We start from the raw sequence: 18,437 nt of genomic DNA on the forward strand, positions 1-18,437 counted from the left end.
GACCAAAGTTGAAGAAATGCATTTAATTGTGGGTGCTTCATCCCAAGACATAAAGGCTTTACAAAGAGTTTTTACAATACTTACTGCAGCCTAAAAGGCACAAGAGAAACTGAGGTCATCTTACCAGGACCAGAGGTTGTAATGGAGTCTGATGGAGCTATTTAAAGTTATGAAGTGTATAAGAATGAAAAAGATGACCCTTTGGCAGGAAGGGTCAATAATTAAAGACATTGAATTAATGGAAATAATAAAAAAATCAGAAATTAAACGACAAATTTGTTTACATTGTGAATGTTATGGTCTGGAATGCACTGCCAGGAGAAGGAACTGATTCAATTGTAACATTTAAAAGAAGGCGGATATGTGCCCAAGAGGATTTGAATGGCCATGGAGAGAGGAAGGTGGTCCAGCTGGAATTTTCTGGTGCGGGGTGACACAGACGGACTGAGCCAAATAGCCCAGCTCTGTGCTGTAATCATTCTATGACATGCGTAGAGAGGGATCTAATCTAGTGTTTATTGACAGTCTCCCTAGGATCACACACACTGAACCCATACTCCACTGATAACCTCAGTTGTCAGTCATGCCAGAATCCTTTGAAGTTGGCAGTGGAAATAAAACAAGCAAAGATTTGCATAAGAATTAGTAATGAACACTACAATCTCAAAATTGTTAACATCACAGAAAGCAAAGTTTTTTTTAATATATCTCCATTTCCTGCTTAATCCACTTTTCTGCCAAATTGATTCCTTCAATCTAAGCATTTCCCATTTGGCTCCGACTGATTTGCCTCCAACTCAGGTTGGAGGAACAACACCTTATATAGCGGCTGGGTAGCCTCCAACCTGATGGCATGAACATTGACTTCTCTAACTTCCGTTAATGCCCCTCCTCCCCTTCTTACCCCATCCCTGATATATTTAGTTTTTTTCTCTCCTCCTCTTTTTTTTTCTCTCTCTGCCCATCACTCTGCCTGTTCTCCATCTCCCTCTGGTGCTCCCCTCCCCCTTTTTTTCTCCCTAGACCTCCCATCCCATGATCCTTTCCTTTCTCCAGCTCTGTGTCTCTTTTGCCAATCACCTTTCCGGCTCTGAGCTTCACCCCACCCCCTCCTACTTTCAAATCTCTTACTATCTTTCAGTTAGTCCTGACGAAGGGTCTCGGCCCGAAACGTTGACAGTGCTTCTCCATATAGATGCTGCCTGGCCTGCTATGTTCCACCATCATTTTGTGTGTGTTGCTCCCATCCATGTGTCATGGCAAAATAGATTTCCTTATCAAATATACTAAATAAAATCTGCCAGTAGCCTATTCAAATAAGGGAATGTATAATGAATGATACCTCCTAAATCAGGGGTTCTAAAAGACAATACTTGTCCAAAATTGAGTTCTTTGACCAAATGACATTTATAGAAGGGGCACCTGAACCCACAGGCACCACTGTGGATGTAAGATCAGTCTTCCTGAGACTGAACCCATAGAAAGCATCTGGCCTGGATTGTGTCCCTAACCATGTCCTTATATTCTGCACAGATCAGCTGGTTGGGGTAGATGCACCCATTTTAACCCCTCCTTGCTTGAATCTAAGATTCCCACCTGCTTTGAGAAGACACAATCATCCCGGTACCTAATGTAACATGCCTTAATGAATACTGCCTGGTGGCTCTGACATCCACCATTATGAAGATCTTCAGGAGTTTGATTGTAGCACACCTCAACTCCAACCTCCCAGAGAACCTTGACCAAATGCAGTTCACCAACCACCTAAACAGGTCTGTGGTGGATGCCACCTTCCTGGCCCTACACTCATCTGCAGAGCATTGGACAGTAAAGACACCTATATCAGACTATTGGTTATTGACCACAGTTCCACCTTCGATAATTTAATTCCAAGCACACTCATCACCAAACTCCAAGATCTGAGACTCAAATGCATCCCTTGAAAATGGATCCTTGACTTCCTGACCAACAGTCTGCAATCAGTAGGGATAGGCAGCAAAACCTCCTATTCACAGCACTGGTACTCCACAAGGCTGCGTCTTCAGCCCCCTACTCTACCCTCTATACATTCACGACTGTACAGCCGGATTCTGCTAAAGCCATCTACAGGTTTTTGGATGACACTATCGCGGTGGGCTGTATATCAAATAACAATGAATCAGAATACAGGAAGGAGACAGAGAGCTTAGTGACTTGGCGTCATGACAACAATCTTTTCCTTAGTATCAGCAAAACAAAAGAGCTGGTTATTGACCAGGAAGAGGGGGCAGTACACATGCTCGCTTACATCAACTGTGCTGAGGTCGCACATATTGAACACTTCAAGTTTCTGGTTCAACCGTATAAAAAGCTATGGCAAAGAAAACTCACCAGCAGCTCTACTTCCTCAAAAAGCTAAAGAAATTTGGCATGTCCCCTTTGATTCTCACCAATTTTTATTGATGCACTGTAGAAAACATAGTACCTGATACATCATGGTATGGCAAATACTCTGCACATGCATGCAAGAAACTGCAGAGAGTTGTGCATGCTGCTAAGCACATCATGGAAACCAGCCTCCCCTCCATGGAGCCTGTATATACTTCTTGCTGCCTTGGTAAAGCAGCCAGCAGAATCAAAGACCTCACTCACGCCAGATGTTCTTTCTTCTCTCCCCTCCCTTCGGGCAGAAGATACACAAGCTTGAAAGCACCTACAACCAGGTTCAAGGTCAGCTTCTATCTTGCTGTTATGTAACACTGAATGGTTCCCTGGTACAATAAGATGGTCTCTTGACCTTACAACCTACCTCATTATGACCTTGTACGTTACTGTCTACTTGCACTGCACTTTCTCTGAACTGTCAACATTTTATTCTGAATCCTGTTATTATTTTGCCTTGTGCTCCCTCAAGGCACCGTTGTGATGAATTGATATATATGATCAATGTGCAAGATAGGCTTGTTCCTTGGTACATGTGACAATAATAAGTCAAGTTACTATTTTACTAAACTACTGTCACAGGTGCAGCTATATGGGCAACCACACTGCAAAATCAGGAACAAGATGTTAATGGGAATAAACAAATTCAGGAAGATGAAGTTTCAGTTTGTTGCAACAAAACCAAAGATCCCATGAATTCTTACATCCAACAATAAATGTCAATAGATCATAATGAATTCTAATTATACAGGATAGTTGGGTTTGAAAACGGGAAAGGGTGCATGTTTTGTTGAGGTTGATTACATCCAATTTGATTCTACCCTCTCACAGGAGAACTGAGGGTGTTGACAGTGGAGCTAAATGGAGCATTCATAGAGATTTATAAAAGGGCCTCATGAGACTTAAGTCCCCTGTTCTATGGACAAAAGGCTTTGCAGCTGGCAAACTGCGATCCAGAAACAATACATAGAAATTTTATTTTTATCACACTAGACTATGAAGTGCAGGCTAATGCTTGTTCAGATGCAAAAAGAAAGCACAATACTGCTACAGTGATATCATTGTAGTTTTTAGATAACTAGCTTCAATTAAAAAAAAAACAGCAAGTAGGAACAGAAAATGAGATTGGAAGAAACCCCTCAAACTCAAAATACTACAGTATCAACTTAAATAATAAGAAGCCTGGAAATGCTAGCTGAAGTAGTGAGCAAAAGTAATCCAGAATATTTGATCTTCCAATTAATGAGATGTTGAAACTATATATAGATATATATATATATACAAAGAGTTAGGTGATTCACCGTCTACAGCATTTAGCAGCACCTTGGAATGTGAGGACAAGACAAGGTATAAATTGTTGCACTTTGTATGTTCAAAAAGATTTGTTATGTCTTTGAAGTCAGTCTGACTGAGGGCTCAGTGCACACAGAACTCTTGGACTGCATTAACCACAAAGGGCTGTTGGCCAGTTCTTTAGTTCATATGCTTCAAATAGTAGATTCCACATTTCAAGTTTAATGAAACTTCATTAAATAACTATTTAAATAACCTTGTCTACATCTATTCCGAGCTCAGTGGAAGCGCCCTGAAGGAAAAAAAAGATGGGAATTTACTGAGGATTTAGACCAAAAATACAAATGTTATCCACCCAGGCTTCTTCGAGCACGGCTTCCAAATGCATAAGCTGTATCAGCAAGAAAGGAAGGCCAACAGATGCAGAGGAGTCCCTTCCAAAGTCCACTCCAGCCTGACATGCAAATACATCATATCTCTAACTCTTCACCTTCGGTAGGTCTAAATAATGTTATTTCCTACCCACAGCACTGTGAGATACTTCACCAGTGCGATTGCAGAAGTTCAAGTAAGTGGATTACCACCATCTTCTCAAGGGCATTAGGGATCAACAATAAACGCTAGCTTTGTCAGCAAATTCCAAATTGGGAAAAAAAAACACTAAATAAATAAATGGATAGTCTGAATAGCTCAGATGGTACCTTCAAATCAATTGGGATAAAGTGCAAATGCTATCTGGTCGGTAGTGAAAAGGAACAGTTTGGAGAGCAGGATCCAGTACAGAAGAATATGGTAGAAGCATAATACAGAGCAAGAGGATATGCCCAGCAGGTGACACTAAAATAGGTGGTATTGCACCAATGAAAAAAAGGTTATCAAAGTTTACAAGGGTATTTTAATCAGCTAGGTAAGTAGGCTGAGGAATGGCAAATGTTGTTCAATTCAGATACCCGGGGTTCGTAACAACGTGGGGCCTCGTCTCGAGATTTGATACCAAATTGGAGGGCCAGTAAATCAGGCTTTTAAGTCCAAACTTGGATCTGGTTGTGCGCGTAACCAGACGGGAAACCAGCAAAGATGGACGTAGACAAATTTATAGAAAACCCGACTCCGGAGGTGCTAGAGGCTGCCACAAAGTCGGACTTGATAAATATTGCGAAAGAACTAAACCTCGCAGAGGTGAGGTTGTCAATGAAAAAGCGGGAGGTGCGGAGGGCCATAACTCAGTATTATATTGTGAAGAATGTGTTTTCGGCTGAGGAATTGGAAAATATCCCTGAAAAGGTACCAGCTAGTGGGACGGCTCAGTTAGAGTTGGAGAAATTAAGGTTGGAACATGAAATTAAGTTAAAACAGCTGGAAGCAGCTGAAAAGGAGAAACAGAGGCAACATGAGATGGACATGGAGAAGTTAAGGCAAGAGCAAAGAGCTCAAGGGCCAGACCGAGAGGAGAGATTTAATGTTAGTAGGGAGTTTAGGTTCGTACCTCTGTTCGAGGAGACGGATGTTGATAGTTATTTCTTGCATTTTGAAAAGGTGGCAGTGAGTCAGAAGTGGCCCAGAGATCAGTGGGTGGTGTTGTTACAAAGTGTGTTAAAAGGGAAGGCACAACGGGCATATGCGGCGTTGTCCATGGAGGAGGAGGAGTCTGAGAATTATGAGAAAGTAAAGGAGGCCATTCTTTGGACCTATGAATTGGTACCTGAGGCCTATAGACAGAAGTTCAGAAATTTAAAGAAAGGGTGGAATCAGACGTATGCAGAGTTTGCCTATGAGAAGGGTGTGCTCTTGGATCGCTGGTGTGCTGCAGAAATGGTGGAAGAAGATTTTCGGCGGTTAAGGGAGTTAATTCTGATTGAGGAATTTAAAGGTTGTGTTTCAGATGATATCCGGATGTATTTGAACGAGAAGCCGAATAAGTCCATATCCGAATTTGCTAGGTTCACAGATGAATATGCCCTAACCCACAAGACAAAGTTTTCCTCGAATAAGAGTTACCAGAAAGACCGTGAGAACGGTAGAGAAAGCCCGCCAGTTGAGGCAGAGATCCAGCCGGGAGCTAGTGGTAAAAATAAGGAGGAGGAAAGGCAAGATGGCAGGAGGGGTCCTGGCTTGACCTGTTTTAATTGTGGAAAGGTGGGTCATATCGCATCTAAGTGCCTTGCTCCGAGGAAGGAGACAGGAAAAGGGAAAGCAGCAGTCCCTACAGGATGTATTGTGGTGATCAGTAAATCGATGAGAAAGCCCCAGGTAGACAGAATACGAGAGGGGCCTGAGAAGTTTATTTCAGAAGGAACTGTGTCTGTGAAAGAGGGAGAAACACCAGTTCCAGTGCGGATCTGGAGAGACACTGGAGCTGAGCTGTCATTGATTCGCAGTAAGGTACTAGATTTTGGTCCCGAGACTGGAGAGGTAGCTTTGAGAGGCATAGGAAAAGGGACAGAAGCTGTGCCTTTGCATAGGATCATTATAAATTGTGAGCTGGTATCTGGACCAGTTGAAATAGGGGTGCGATCAGAATTTCCGAGAACTGACGTAGACCTCCTTCTGGGTAACGATTTAGCTGGTGGTGAAGTCTGGTTGGCCATGGAGCTGACGTAGAACTCCTTCTGGGTAACGATTTAGCTGGTGGTGACGTTTAGTCGGCCATGGAGCTGACGAGCCAGCCTGTAAATGTTGAGGACCTGCCCTAGATTCCAAGATCTATCCTGCATGCGCGACCACTCGCAGCATGTCGAGAAAGGCAGCTGAGAAAGAGGCCAGTATCGATTTGGCTGAGACGTTTTTACCGACCCTGTACAAAGAGAGGTTAGAAGGTGGTAAAACGGAGAATAGGAAAGTGAAAGAGAGTAAGGGAGAGGAGGTAGTCCTACCCTTAGCCAGGAAGGAATTTATAGAGGCACGGAGTAAAAATGAGAAACAGATAAGGCTGTTAGAAGGTCCAGGGTTGGACATGGATGATCTGTCTGGTTTGACAGAACTGTTTGAAGAAGCTGAAAATTTTAAATGTGTTCCCGATAATGAAATGAGGGCAGTCCTAGATGAAAAGGATGCCATTACCTTGAAGAAGTCTGCTGGGTTGGCAGATGAGGTTGTTTCAGCCCGCAGGGTTGAGTTTACTCCGGAAGGGAGTTGCCTAGAGAGTAACTGGGAGGATCAGGGGAACTTAGAATTTGAAAAGGGTACGGGTATTGAAAGCCTGGAAGAGGCAGATGACCCGTTTGAGTGTGTTCAAGATGTGGATGCATGTGGTACTGAACCTAGTAATGGAGCTCAGAAAAAGTCTGAGGTATTTGATTCAGCTGAAAAGGAATGCAGTCCTTGTGGGTCAGATGGACTTGGTTCAGTGAAGAAAGGGTTAACCTTGGTACTAGTGGGAAGTGAGAATTCCCAGTTGTTTGTGTTCGAAGGTGTGTTAAAAGTTAGTGAGGAGATAAAAGGTGGTGAGGTGAATATTATTATTGAAGGGAAAGGGAAAAGTGTAGTTCCTAAATTGAATGAAGAAAATTTAAAGTCTGGATTGATGTCAGAAGCAGTAACCAGGCTGAAGGGACAATGGCTTGTTTACACGGTGCCTGCGAATCAATTACAGGTTGATTTGGAATGTAAAGGTGCCTCACACGCTATTGTTATTCAAGAGAGTGCTGTGAAGAGGCAGAATTTGAAATGCTGTTTGGACAAAGAGGGATCACTTGCAGATCTTAAACTGAAAACTAATAGAATGCAGGGTCCTGAAGATAAAACTAATGACTTGCTTAAAAATAAAGAATTGTGTGGAAATTCAGCAAATGGGCCAAGTTTGGAAAACATTGTTGATAAAATAACTCCTATGAAAGGAGCATGCAAAAGCTTATTCCACACTGGTATACAAGCTAACCATGTGGGAGTTAACTGGAAAAGGGGCGAGGGTTGATGGGATGCCACTTTAAATAACAGGATCCGGTTTTAAGGGAATTCGACAAAGCATGTAACTAATAAAGACAACCCCATGGAAGATTGACTGTTAAGTTTGAAAGTAAAATAAAGATTAGTATTTGCATGAACTTTTGTAATATACACGTAAGCTAAGATCACAACTCTTTAGTTTTTGTTTGCTGAAGAAAAGGAATAAAAATAGGTGGTTATTAAATTGGAGTCTGATGCTACAAGAATTTTATTAAGGTACAAGATGTTAAGATATTAAAGGAAGTGACAATATAATTGCTAACTGTTTAGATGCTGAATTGAATGTATAACTGTATTACTCTGTAGTGAAAAAAACTCTTTTGTATTGTGTTAGATTCTGAAATCCTGTAAGACTCCGTATTAATTAATTTTTACCTGTGGCAAAAATCCTAGAAGGAAGGGGGTGTTATGAATGTGAAGCAACTCTGAGGGGCCGAAGGGTACAAAGTCGCCCCCTCCTTTTTGAGAATTGCAAGATCGCTATTATTTCGGGTCTGGGACCCAGGAAATGAGAGAGAGACACTTAGAATACACAAGGTTTGGAATGTGTCCTGACATCAGCGGAACGGAACGACTGATAACGGCCATTGTCTCTTGGAGACGGGATTATGTATTGAGTACTGTACTATTCATTGAAACCCCTCAGGGGACAACCAGAGTGGTCTGGTTGAGGGATTGCATCATTCCAACCTGATTGACATCTGAGACCCCATGAGTAAGGATAAAAGAGGGGTCTGGGGAACAACCCCTTCAGACGCACCAGGAGAAACGCTGGAAATCCAGTGACAGTGTTTTATAGCAAAAGCTGGTGGGGGCTCGTGTGCGTCCTTCCCTTGTCTGGCGTGGCGGGCTCATCATGGAAGAACGGTTTAGCTAAAGGCGAGGTCACAAGTGAATGGCCACGACAACGAGACTCCTGACGGATTGAAATCATAAAGGAAAGCTGGCAAGTTTTTCTCCAAATCTCTCTCTCTCTCCAACAATTGCAACACAGCGGTCCCCAACGGCTGCAGCCTGCATGAACTGAGTGAACTTTATATTTCCATCGGACAATACATTATCCCCTAGACAATGATAGAGCTTATTTCTTATTGATTATTATTATACCCTCACTTTTAGATTTAGTATTGACGATGTATATTATCTGTATATTTGCATTGATATTATTTTTGTGTATTTTTACTAATAAATACTGTTAAAAGTAGTATCATCAGACTTCAACGGACCTCTCTATCTTTGCTGGTAAGTGACCCAGTTACGGGGTTCGTAATAGATGATATTGTCTGTTTATTCCAGTCTTGGTGGAAGATAAGTTTCCTGTTTCAGTACTGATATCAATGTTCAAGGAAACATCTGTTTAACATTAGAAAAGTGGCAAAATTTCTGAAATTACAAAATTTTAAAATTTCTGAAAAAATCATGTGATTCTGTATGGAAAGTATATTATCAACTTCCCCAAACATAGAAGTCCTTGAAATGATCACATTACAATATCATTTCTCCTGCCTACTTCAGAGAGATTCTTGCTCTGAAATTCTATGATCAGCATTTTACCTGTTATCTTTATCCTTACAGATGGTAACACTTAAGAACTTTACATTAACGAACACAAAGCAGCATGCTGATTGGTACCCAAAAATCTTCCTGAAAATTTTACACCCTCAACCAACAGTACAATGTGGCTACAGAATGTGCCATTTTAAAAATAGACTGTAGCAACATGTCATGCTTTGTCAGAGCACCTCTCAAATCCCTGGGTTTTATGAAGTAGGAGGACAGGGGTTAGGGTTTAGAAAAGTCATCATTTTGCAAGCTGCCCTTTACACACTTGGCTAAGAATAAAATACTATGATCCCTTACACAATAGGAAGTTGTGTTCTTACATAAGAAATGTCACAGATACAAGACAAGAGGGGAGAGGTTTAAAAGAGACATGAGGGGTAACCTTTTTACATTGAGGGTAGTGAGTACCTGGGATGAGTTGCCAGAGGAAGTGGTCAAGACAGATACAAATGTAACATTTAAAAAGGGCTTGCCACAAAACAACAATTATCACAACTATTTGAGTAATTATAAACTTGATTCTGATTTGGCATCTGGGACAACCAGGAAAATTGCTGTGGTTGGCCATTTGGGTCAAAGGGCCTGTTTCTATGCTGTATTTCTCAATAATCCTAAAACTCTTACAGCAACATTGAATGCTCACTGAATTCAGCAAATCACGAAGGCACTTGGGGAAATGCAAAACTGTTGTTTTTCATATAATAGTTGCATATATTCAAAAATCATCATCATACCTACAGTATATCACATTTATATTCAGACAAACTCAGAACATTAACTTGAAACTATATGTGATATTGGCATGAAGATGAATTTGTCCAGGAAATTTAACAACCTATTAATATTGAATGCTATCATATTTAATAGAAGAGCAAATAAAAATCAAAGCAGAGTTCACCTACTCTAATTCAGAAGTCACAAATCTTTATTAATTGACAGTAATTGAAGGCGGCAGCTCAGTATTACCAGAATCTGCATGCAGATGAAATGCAGACACACAGTTGGAGAACATAGCAGTTCTTTTCTTTTGTAGGTTGGTTAGGGCTTTGTTGGCATGGACCCAGTTCTAAATGGGAGCAAATGCCAGCAAGGCAGCAGAATCTATCATATAATATGTAAGCTCCACTGTTTCAAAACAAAATAAAGTGCTTTCAGGTGAACAAATCCCAATAGGAATCCAGACAATGATATTCCAATCTTCAGGGATGTTCCCTGTTTTGTATGTCTAACGTTGTGCCCTTTCTATCTATATTCCATGTTGCCTTCTCTGAGTTAAAAAATTCCATCTACTATTTGTTTACATTCAACATTTTTTTTCAATGGCTATGAACCTTTTCAAAGGATCTGGCTATGAACCTGTTTGGACTGACCAATTGGAATTTTGTGGCTTCTGAACTGAGCCTTCATATCCATATTAACATACCGCATGGTCCAAAGGAAATCTTGGCATAAATAATATCTGTTGGAGGTTGTGCTCATTCCAAACTAGTTACATGCTGCTCAAAAAAGAAAGTTAAACTTTGTAGAAAGTATTAACCAATAGCCAAAGTGGATTTCTAATTGAAATCGGAAAAATTCAATAATGCTTTAATTATTATGAAACTTTCATCTACATATATCAGCACAGTTTTATACATGTATATTCACACCCAAGGCATTCTATCTGATTCTGAGCTGAGCTTCCAGCCACACACCTGCTTCTTTACCAAACCTGCCCATATTTCTGTAACCTTGCTTGTCACTACCCTAAGTCAACTTGTCTGTTGTGGAAACCCATAGTCATGCAATTTTTATCTCAAGACATTACTATTTTAATGCTTTCCCTGCTGGTTTCCCAATATGTATCTTCCATTAACTTGAGTTTAGCTGAAACTTTGTTTCTTATATCTGAACTTGCATTACCCTGTTTATTGATCCCTCCTGTGTTTGCTGAGCTATATCAATACCAATTGATTTTAACATTTTCATGTTTTTATCAACTTCATTACAGGCCTCACATACAGTATTTCAATATCAGTAACCTCTAGAGCAACAATTCATCAACAAACCTCAGTGAAGAGCAGAGTCAAACGGGGCTGCATCCATGACTCGACCATCTTACCTCCAACAAACCTCCTGAGGGATTGGAGCTAATCTTCAGAACAAATGGGGAACTGTTCAACCTACAGTGTCTATATTCCAAAACCGAGGACATCTAGAGTGCCGGTCATCAAGCAGCTGATGACTCCTATGCAGATGACACTTGCACTTGTGCACTCCGGGAGGGTAAGCTCTGTGAATTCACGGACATGTTCGCTGAATCGTAAGAAAGCATCCTTACAATCCTATGGCATAGATTATTCACCAGCATGACTCTGACAATAATGGTTATGGCCATTTCTCACACCATGGGAGCCACCTCTCAGAAACAATTATCAATGATGAAATTCATCACTGCCTTCGGTGGTCCAGACACAACATCCAGTTGATTGCAAAACTGGGTATTTGAATAAAAAAAACCCTCCAGCTAGGCTCAAATGGTCTTATGATTTTTTTTTTTGCCTGGTTGGATGTTGTAATCTTCAAAGGCTCTTCCTCAATTGACTGCATGTGCTGCTGCTTTGAAAGTGGTGGTGCATTTCACCACAGTTTCCTCCAAGCAGCAGTGATTCTTGTCCTTCTCTATGCCTCTGAGTCCTGGATTGCCTACAGCATGCATGTCAAGACATGGAAGGATACCACCAATGTTGTCTTGGCAAAATCCACTAAATAAGCAAACCAATATCAGAGTCCTCTACCAGGTCACCGCCTGCAGTATTGAAGTGCTAGTTACTGAAGTGACTTCCCTAGGCAAAACATGTCACTCACATGCTTGACATCAGACTCCTTAAGTAGGTGCTTTATTCTGAGTTTACACATAGGAAGCGATAACAAATACATAGAGGAAAAGTTTCAAGAATGCACTCAAAGCCTCCTTAAATATAATCAGCATCCACACTGACTTATTGAAATCCCTGGCCCATAGATACTCAAGGCGGAGGAGTACTCAGAATGGTATTGAGAACATTGAGTCCCTGCATCAGGAGCACACATAACCTTGTGGAAATGGTAGGAGCGTACACCTGCAAAAGAACCCACATGCCTGCCCCATGCAGTACCTCCTGCCCCATCTGTGAACGTCTATGGATCCCACATCAATCTCATCATTCATTTCAGAAACCAAAGAACTGGAATGGAAACAAGTCATACTCAATCCAAGGCACAGCCTAAGAAATTTAAGAATCTCTTCCAGACCCCAAGAAACTCTGAAGTAATTGAAATGTTCCAATTTGGGCTCTTGTGCAATATCAATATTTTTGCAGTATCACGGGTAATCATGAATTCAACAACCTAAGCTCAGCACTGTAATTTACTTACTGAATTTATAGCTTTCTATCTTCCTTTATTAGAGATTCCTGAACAATTATCTCCTCAATAAAGCTGTGTGACATCAATGTTAATACTTCTTTTTTGCTGGTTAATGTGCCAGGAGCTTCTCTATGTTCATGTTTCACCTCATTTGCATTCTGTGATGAGCTTCAGGTCTACAGCAACTTGGAGGCCATTGCCATGTTCAGATGCAAAGTTAAAGGATTAAATTGCAACATATTATTTGTTGAACAAGCTGAAGAAAATCTGCTGCTGCTGGAAATCAGAGCAACAGACACAACGTGCTGGAGGAACTCAGCAGGCCAGGCAGCAGCAGTCCTGATGAAGGGTGTCGGCCTGAAACTTCAGCTGTTTACTCCTTTCCATAGGTGCTGCTTGGCTTGCTGAGTACCTCCAGCGTTTTGTATTTGTTAAAGATATTTTAGCTGTGGCTGTTACTATATATTTATTGAAATCTGTGCACTTTTCTCATTAATAATTAAAAAAAACATTTTAGGTTGTAGGAACATAGGATAAAGGGACACTTGGCCATTCATTGCTGTTATCCGTCCTTCCCTTCATTAATGGATAATATGTGACCTAAATCCTTCCACCTGACATTTACCTTTATCTCTTCATACCTTTGGTTTATAAAGATCTACACGTCTCACAATTAATAATTGACCTAGCATCAAATTTTCTTCATAGAAAGGACTTTCAAACGTCTATCATACTTTGTATACATAAGTGTTCACCATTGTGGAGTCTGGCTACAATACAATACCTGCAGTCCTAAATTCCTTAGGCATCAGCAAACACTTTCTTTCTATCAACCATTTCAATTTCCCTTAATATTCTCAAACTTCAGTTAAAGCTGTCCTTAATCTTAACAAATTTCTGGGAGTACGCCCTAACACATACTCAGTCCTTATAATTCAATCTTTGGAACCCAATGTCATTTTAGTTGATCTACTTTGAATCCTTTCCAAATATGATGTATCATTCCAAAGGAGTGAATCACAGTAATACTCCAGGTATGGCCAAACCAGGGCGTTAAATCCCTGTAGCATAACTTCTGTTTGTTTGTATTCCATTTCTCTAGGAATGTAGGTCAAGATTTCATTAGTCTTTTTGAATATTTCCGTACCTATACATGACATTTTCATGATAAATGCAAGTGGCCCCCATATATTCACTGCCTCTAAGTTATCATTACTTAAAACGACAATATTCAGTTAGAATAATCGAGTTATACAGCATGGAAACAAGCCCTTTGGCTCAGCTTGTCCAGTGTTGGCCCAAACACCCAAGTAGGTGCATCCCATTTGCCTATATTTGACCAACACTCCTCTTCTAATGTTGTTGTAGCTGCCTCCACCACTTCTTCTTGCACCCATTCCGTATACAAGTGTGAAGGTGCTGCTCCTCAAGTTCCTTTTAAATCTTCTCCCTCTCGTCTTAAGCCCATGCCCTTTAGTTCTTGATTGCTCAACCTGTGAGAAAGACTGGGCTCCTTTATCCTACTTATGCCCCTCATGATTGTATACACACCCATGAGATCACCTCTCAGTCTCCTAGGTTCCACGAAATAAAGTCTAGCCTGCTTAGCTTCTTTTTATAACACTGATGCACCATCAATAACTCACGCTGAGACGTAGGAAGCGAGATATCGGCTTTTATTGACTGGAAGAATGAACAACACTACATCCTGGGGAATGAGGCAGAGCAACAAGCCACAGTCGCCTTTATACAGGGGTCTGTGGGAGGAGCCACAGGAGCAGTCCAGACAGGTATATCTAGTTCACCACAAACACAATCCCATGCATCCTAGCAATATCCTTGAAAGACTTCTGTGCACTGCTTTCAGCTGAATAGCATCTTTCCTATAGCAGGGTGGCTGAAGCTGAATACACTATTCCAAGTGCAGCTTCACTAACATCTTGTACAGCTGCAAATTTAATATTTAATACCCTATTGATGAAGGTCAGCAAAAGCCTCTTCATCACCTTATACTTGTGATGTCACTTTTAGGAACTATTACGTGCCTGCTCTATCATTCACTGTGGAAGACCTACCCTGGTTTGACTTCTCAAAATGCAGCACTTTTCACTTAACTGAATTAAGCTCAACTTGCCACGTGTAAGCCCACCTCCCGATAAGATCAAGCTCCTGTTGTACTCTTTGACAACCTTCTGCACAGTCTATTACCACCTATTTTAATATCATCTGCAAACTTACTAACCACACACTGTACATTCTCATCCCAATCACTGACATAGATAACAAAGAATAGTGGGCCCTATCACTGACTTCCACCTTTACCCTCCACTTTCTACCATCAAGGCAATTTTTGTAGCTGGTTAGGTCTCCCTGGATCCATGCAATTTAATCTTCCAGAGTAGCCTGCCATGCAGAACCTTAGTAGAGGCCTTGAAGTTCTGTCCTTTTTCAGGTAACCAGTAAGTCCTTCGTTTTGCCTACAGCAAAATCTATTTGTCATTATTTTACCCATTTAAAAATTAATTCAATGCTGTTATGCCTTCAGTGTGACCTGCCTTTATGTCATTAACAACTGGGATACACATCATTTAAGCTAGTTCATTGAAAAATATAATGAACAGATATGGCCTTAACACAGATTCCTTTAGATTGACTCTAGTTGTGTCTTATAATTTATGTTTCTGCCCACACTTCATCTTCTGCCACTTGGTTGATGCCCTGGTCAGAATAATAAACCTAGTTTTCAATCTCATTAACTGGATAACAGTCACTTAGAAGCAACCTTATCAAATGCCTCCTTGGAGTCAATATAAAAAAGCATCTGTATTCGATCTCTTGTTCACTATTTTACTGATGTTTTCAATAAATTCTATCGGTTTCATTAGGCAAGATCTACCCTTTGTAAATCCATGCCCTGATTTCTCTGTTTAACTGAAAAATTTCAAGGTATTCCATCACTTTGCCCTCAATTACAATTGTGAGTAAATTTTTTGAGAAAAGATATTAGGCAAACTGGCTTATAGTTCCTTAGTTTTGCTCTTTCAAACTTCTTCCATGGCCGATTGACATACAGAACATTCCAATCTAAAGGAACAGTGCCTGTCTGAAGAAGTTTGGAAAATTATATTAAGAGCACCTGGAACACTCAAACCATTTTATTTAAAGCCCTGAGATAGAAACCATCTGGTTCTGGGGACTAGTGCAATTTTCCATATTGGCAGCTACCCACCATCGGAGAAAATTGTCCAAGACTGTTATGTCCACAAAAAGGATACATAAATCCAACCCATATAATTACTGTCCAATCAGTCCATTGTCAATCATCTTTAAAATGATGGAATGTGTCATCAATAGTGCTATTAAATTCACATAGTCCACGATACCTGTTCACTGAATTCCAGAAGATTGGCAACAGCAACTGCTTATTGATATCATAGCAGTGTTTGACTGAATGTGGCATGAAAGAGGTCTGCAAAAATTAAAGTCAACAGGGACAGAGAGGAAAACAACCAAGTGGCCAGAATCATAAATCACACAAAGATTTTGATTGCTGTAGGACTCCAGGCAGAGCCTAAGGCAAAACCTCTAGTGACGACATTGGTGATATTCCTTCCATCAATAATGTCAGAAGTAGAAATACTTGCTGATGACTGCATAATGTTTAATTTCCTATGCAACTCTTCAGCAAATGAAGCAAGACCTAGACAGTATTCAGACATGACCAGATGAGTGGCAAGTAGCATTGGCACCACAGAAATACTGCATCAGGCAATACACACAAAATGCTGGTGGAACGCATTCCTGACGAAGGGTCTCGGCCTGAAACGTCGACAGCGCTTCTCCCTATAGATGCTGCCTGGCCTGCTGCGTTCCACCAGCATTTTGTGTGTGTTGCTTGAATTTCCAGCATCTGCAGATTTCCTCGTGTTTGCCTGCATCAGGCAATGACCACCTCTATCTGATAAGGCAGAGTTTAACCACCTGCCCTTGAAATTATGATCAAGTACCATCAAGTTCCTAAACATCACTGGGGTCATCTTTGTCTAGTTCCTCAGCTGGTTTAGCCATATATGCCATGACTACAAGAACAAAAGAGAGTTTTAGTTCCCTACGGTGAGTAATTCATCAACTGATACTCTAACGCCTCTCCATTACCAACATCTCACAAGTTAGAAGTGTGATTTTCCAGGAAGAGTGCTGCTTGAGCAACACTTAAGGCATTCAATACCATGCAAGATAAGGCAACTTGCTTGCTTGAAACTCCATCCACCAACTAAAGTGTTTGCTTTGTTCTCCATTGTCTACATTATAGCTGCAGAATACACCATCTACAATGTATGCCTTCTAAGTCTGTGACTTCTACCACCAAGCGTTCAGATAGCATACTGACATGGAAAAAAATGTCACCTTTGTTCAACATTGCATGTCTGTATTCTGGAACTTCCTACTGCACAGTAGTGTGTGATTACCCTCACTGAAGGGATTGTAGAAGCTCAAAAATATTTTACAACCTTCTCAAGGGAATTAAGGATAGGCATTAAACAACGGCCTTGATGTACATTGTGAAATTAAATAAAGAGAAACCTCTCGTCACTGTCTTCACAGCATTACTTCATTGATCATTGTAATTTTGTTCTTTATTTTGGAATTTTCCTTTCTCTGAAAACATCACAAATATTGTAATTTTTTTTCTCTACAGCAAATACTGATGCAATATTCTGTTTTATTTCTCTTCACAGTACAGTCAGCCCTCCTTATCTGCGAGTTCTGCATGCGCAAATTCAACCAACCACAAATCGAGAAAACCTGCAAGTGCTCTTCCAGCACTCGTTCTTCGAGCATGTACAGACTTTTTTCTTGTCACTATTCCCTAAACAATGCAGTATAACAACTATTTACATAGCATTTACATTGTATTAGGTATTATAAGTAATGTAGAGATGATTTAAAGTATATGGGAGGACGTGCGTAGGTTATCATGGATTGGGATCCAAAAAAATCAGAAGTTCTCTTACTAAGTAAGTCAGAACAGCTACATCCAGTATTATTTAGCGTCAGTTAGTCAAACATTTGTCTTAGAAAATAGTATATACTTTACCTTTCTATGCATATAAAACACTTAAGAAACGTATGTACAAAGTATTTCAATAATTAAACCACTGCGTTGCTTAGTAATAATTGTAGCTTTCATCGGGGCAGGGCCTTTCTCACTTTATCCTTTAAAACTGTTCCGATCGTTGACCGACTGTAGCCTAACACTTTGCCAATGACTGATTGTGTTTCACCTCTTTCTGATCGCTTTATTATTTCCACTTTATTTTCAATCGTGATCGTGATTATTTTCGGGAACAGAAACACTGCGGATTCAGAGCTGTGCCAGGTCCTAAAGACCACTGCACTGAGCCAGGTTACATAAGGGACTTGAGCATCCGTGTTTTTTGGTATCTGTGAGGGGTCCCGGAACCAATCCCTCGCGGATAAGGAGGGCCGACTGTATCACTATTATCTGTTTTTATGGGACCCACATTGCTTCTGACTGTCCTCTTTTTACTTACAGAATTGTAAAAATGTTTGTGTTCACTTGATATCACTTGATTCTGATAGTTTTTTGTATCTCTTCCTCTTGGGAAGCCCTAAGTTCATTATATTGGTTTCAATTGTCAGGATCCACATTTGATTTTGTCTTTATTTGTGCAACAGGAAGTGGCACTGACCTTCAACTCTTTCACTATTTACCAGAGTAGCCACTGAAAATGGTGTCAGATTGCTAATTGTGCCATTTCTGTTGGCCATTGCTTTGAAAGGTCTGCAAAGAACAATTTTTCTGC

General features: G+C 40.5%; 1 protein-coding gene across 4 annotated transcripts in view; it reads right to left on the reverse strand.

The window, feature by feature from the left end:
- The window catches only part of cacna2d4a (calcium channel, voltage-dependent, alpha 2/delta subunit 4a), a 370,881-nt gene that overhangs the window by 14,336 nt on the left and 338,108 nt on the right, over window positions 1-18,437 (reverse strand). For 2 of the 4 annotated variants that reach the window (XR_012100619.1, XM_073059276.1), the window contains exon 37: window positions 18,346-18,415. The exons of the other annotated variants lie outside the window; for them this stretch is intronic. Coding sequence is in view for 1 of the 2 variants with exons in the window: in XM_073059276.1 (XP_072915377.1) it covers window positions 18,346-18,415 (70 nt within the window). In the remaining variant the exon portion in view is untranslated. The remainder of the gene's footprint in view (window positions 1-18,345; window positions 18,416-18,437) is intronic. 4 annotated transcript variants of the gene reach the window in all.

The sequence above is a fragment of the Hemitrygon akajei genome, chromosome 10 (assembly GCF_048418815.1).
Source record: "Hemitrygon akajei chromosome 10, sHemAka1.3, whole genome shotgun sequence".
Taxonomy (NCBI): domain Eukaryota; kingdom Metazoa; phylum Chordata; class Chondrichthyes; order Myliobatiformes; family Dasyatidae; genus Hemitrygon; species Hemitrygon akajei.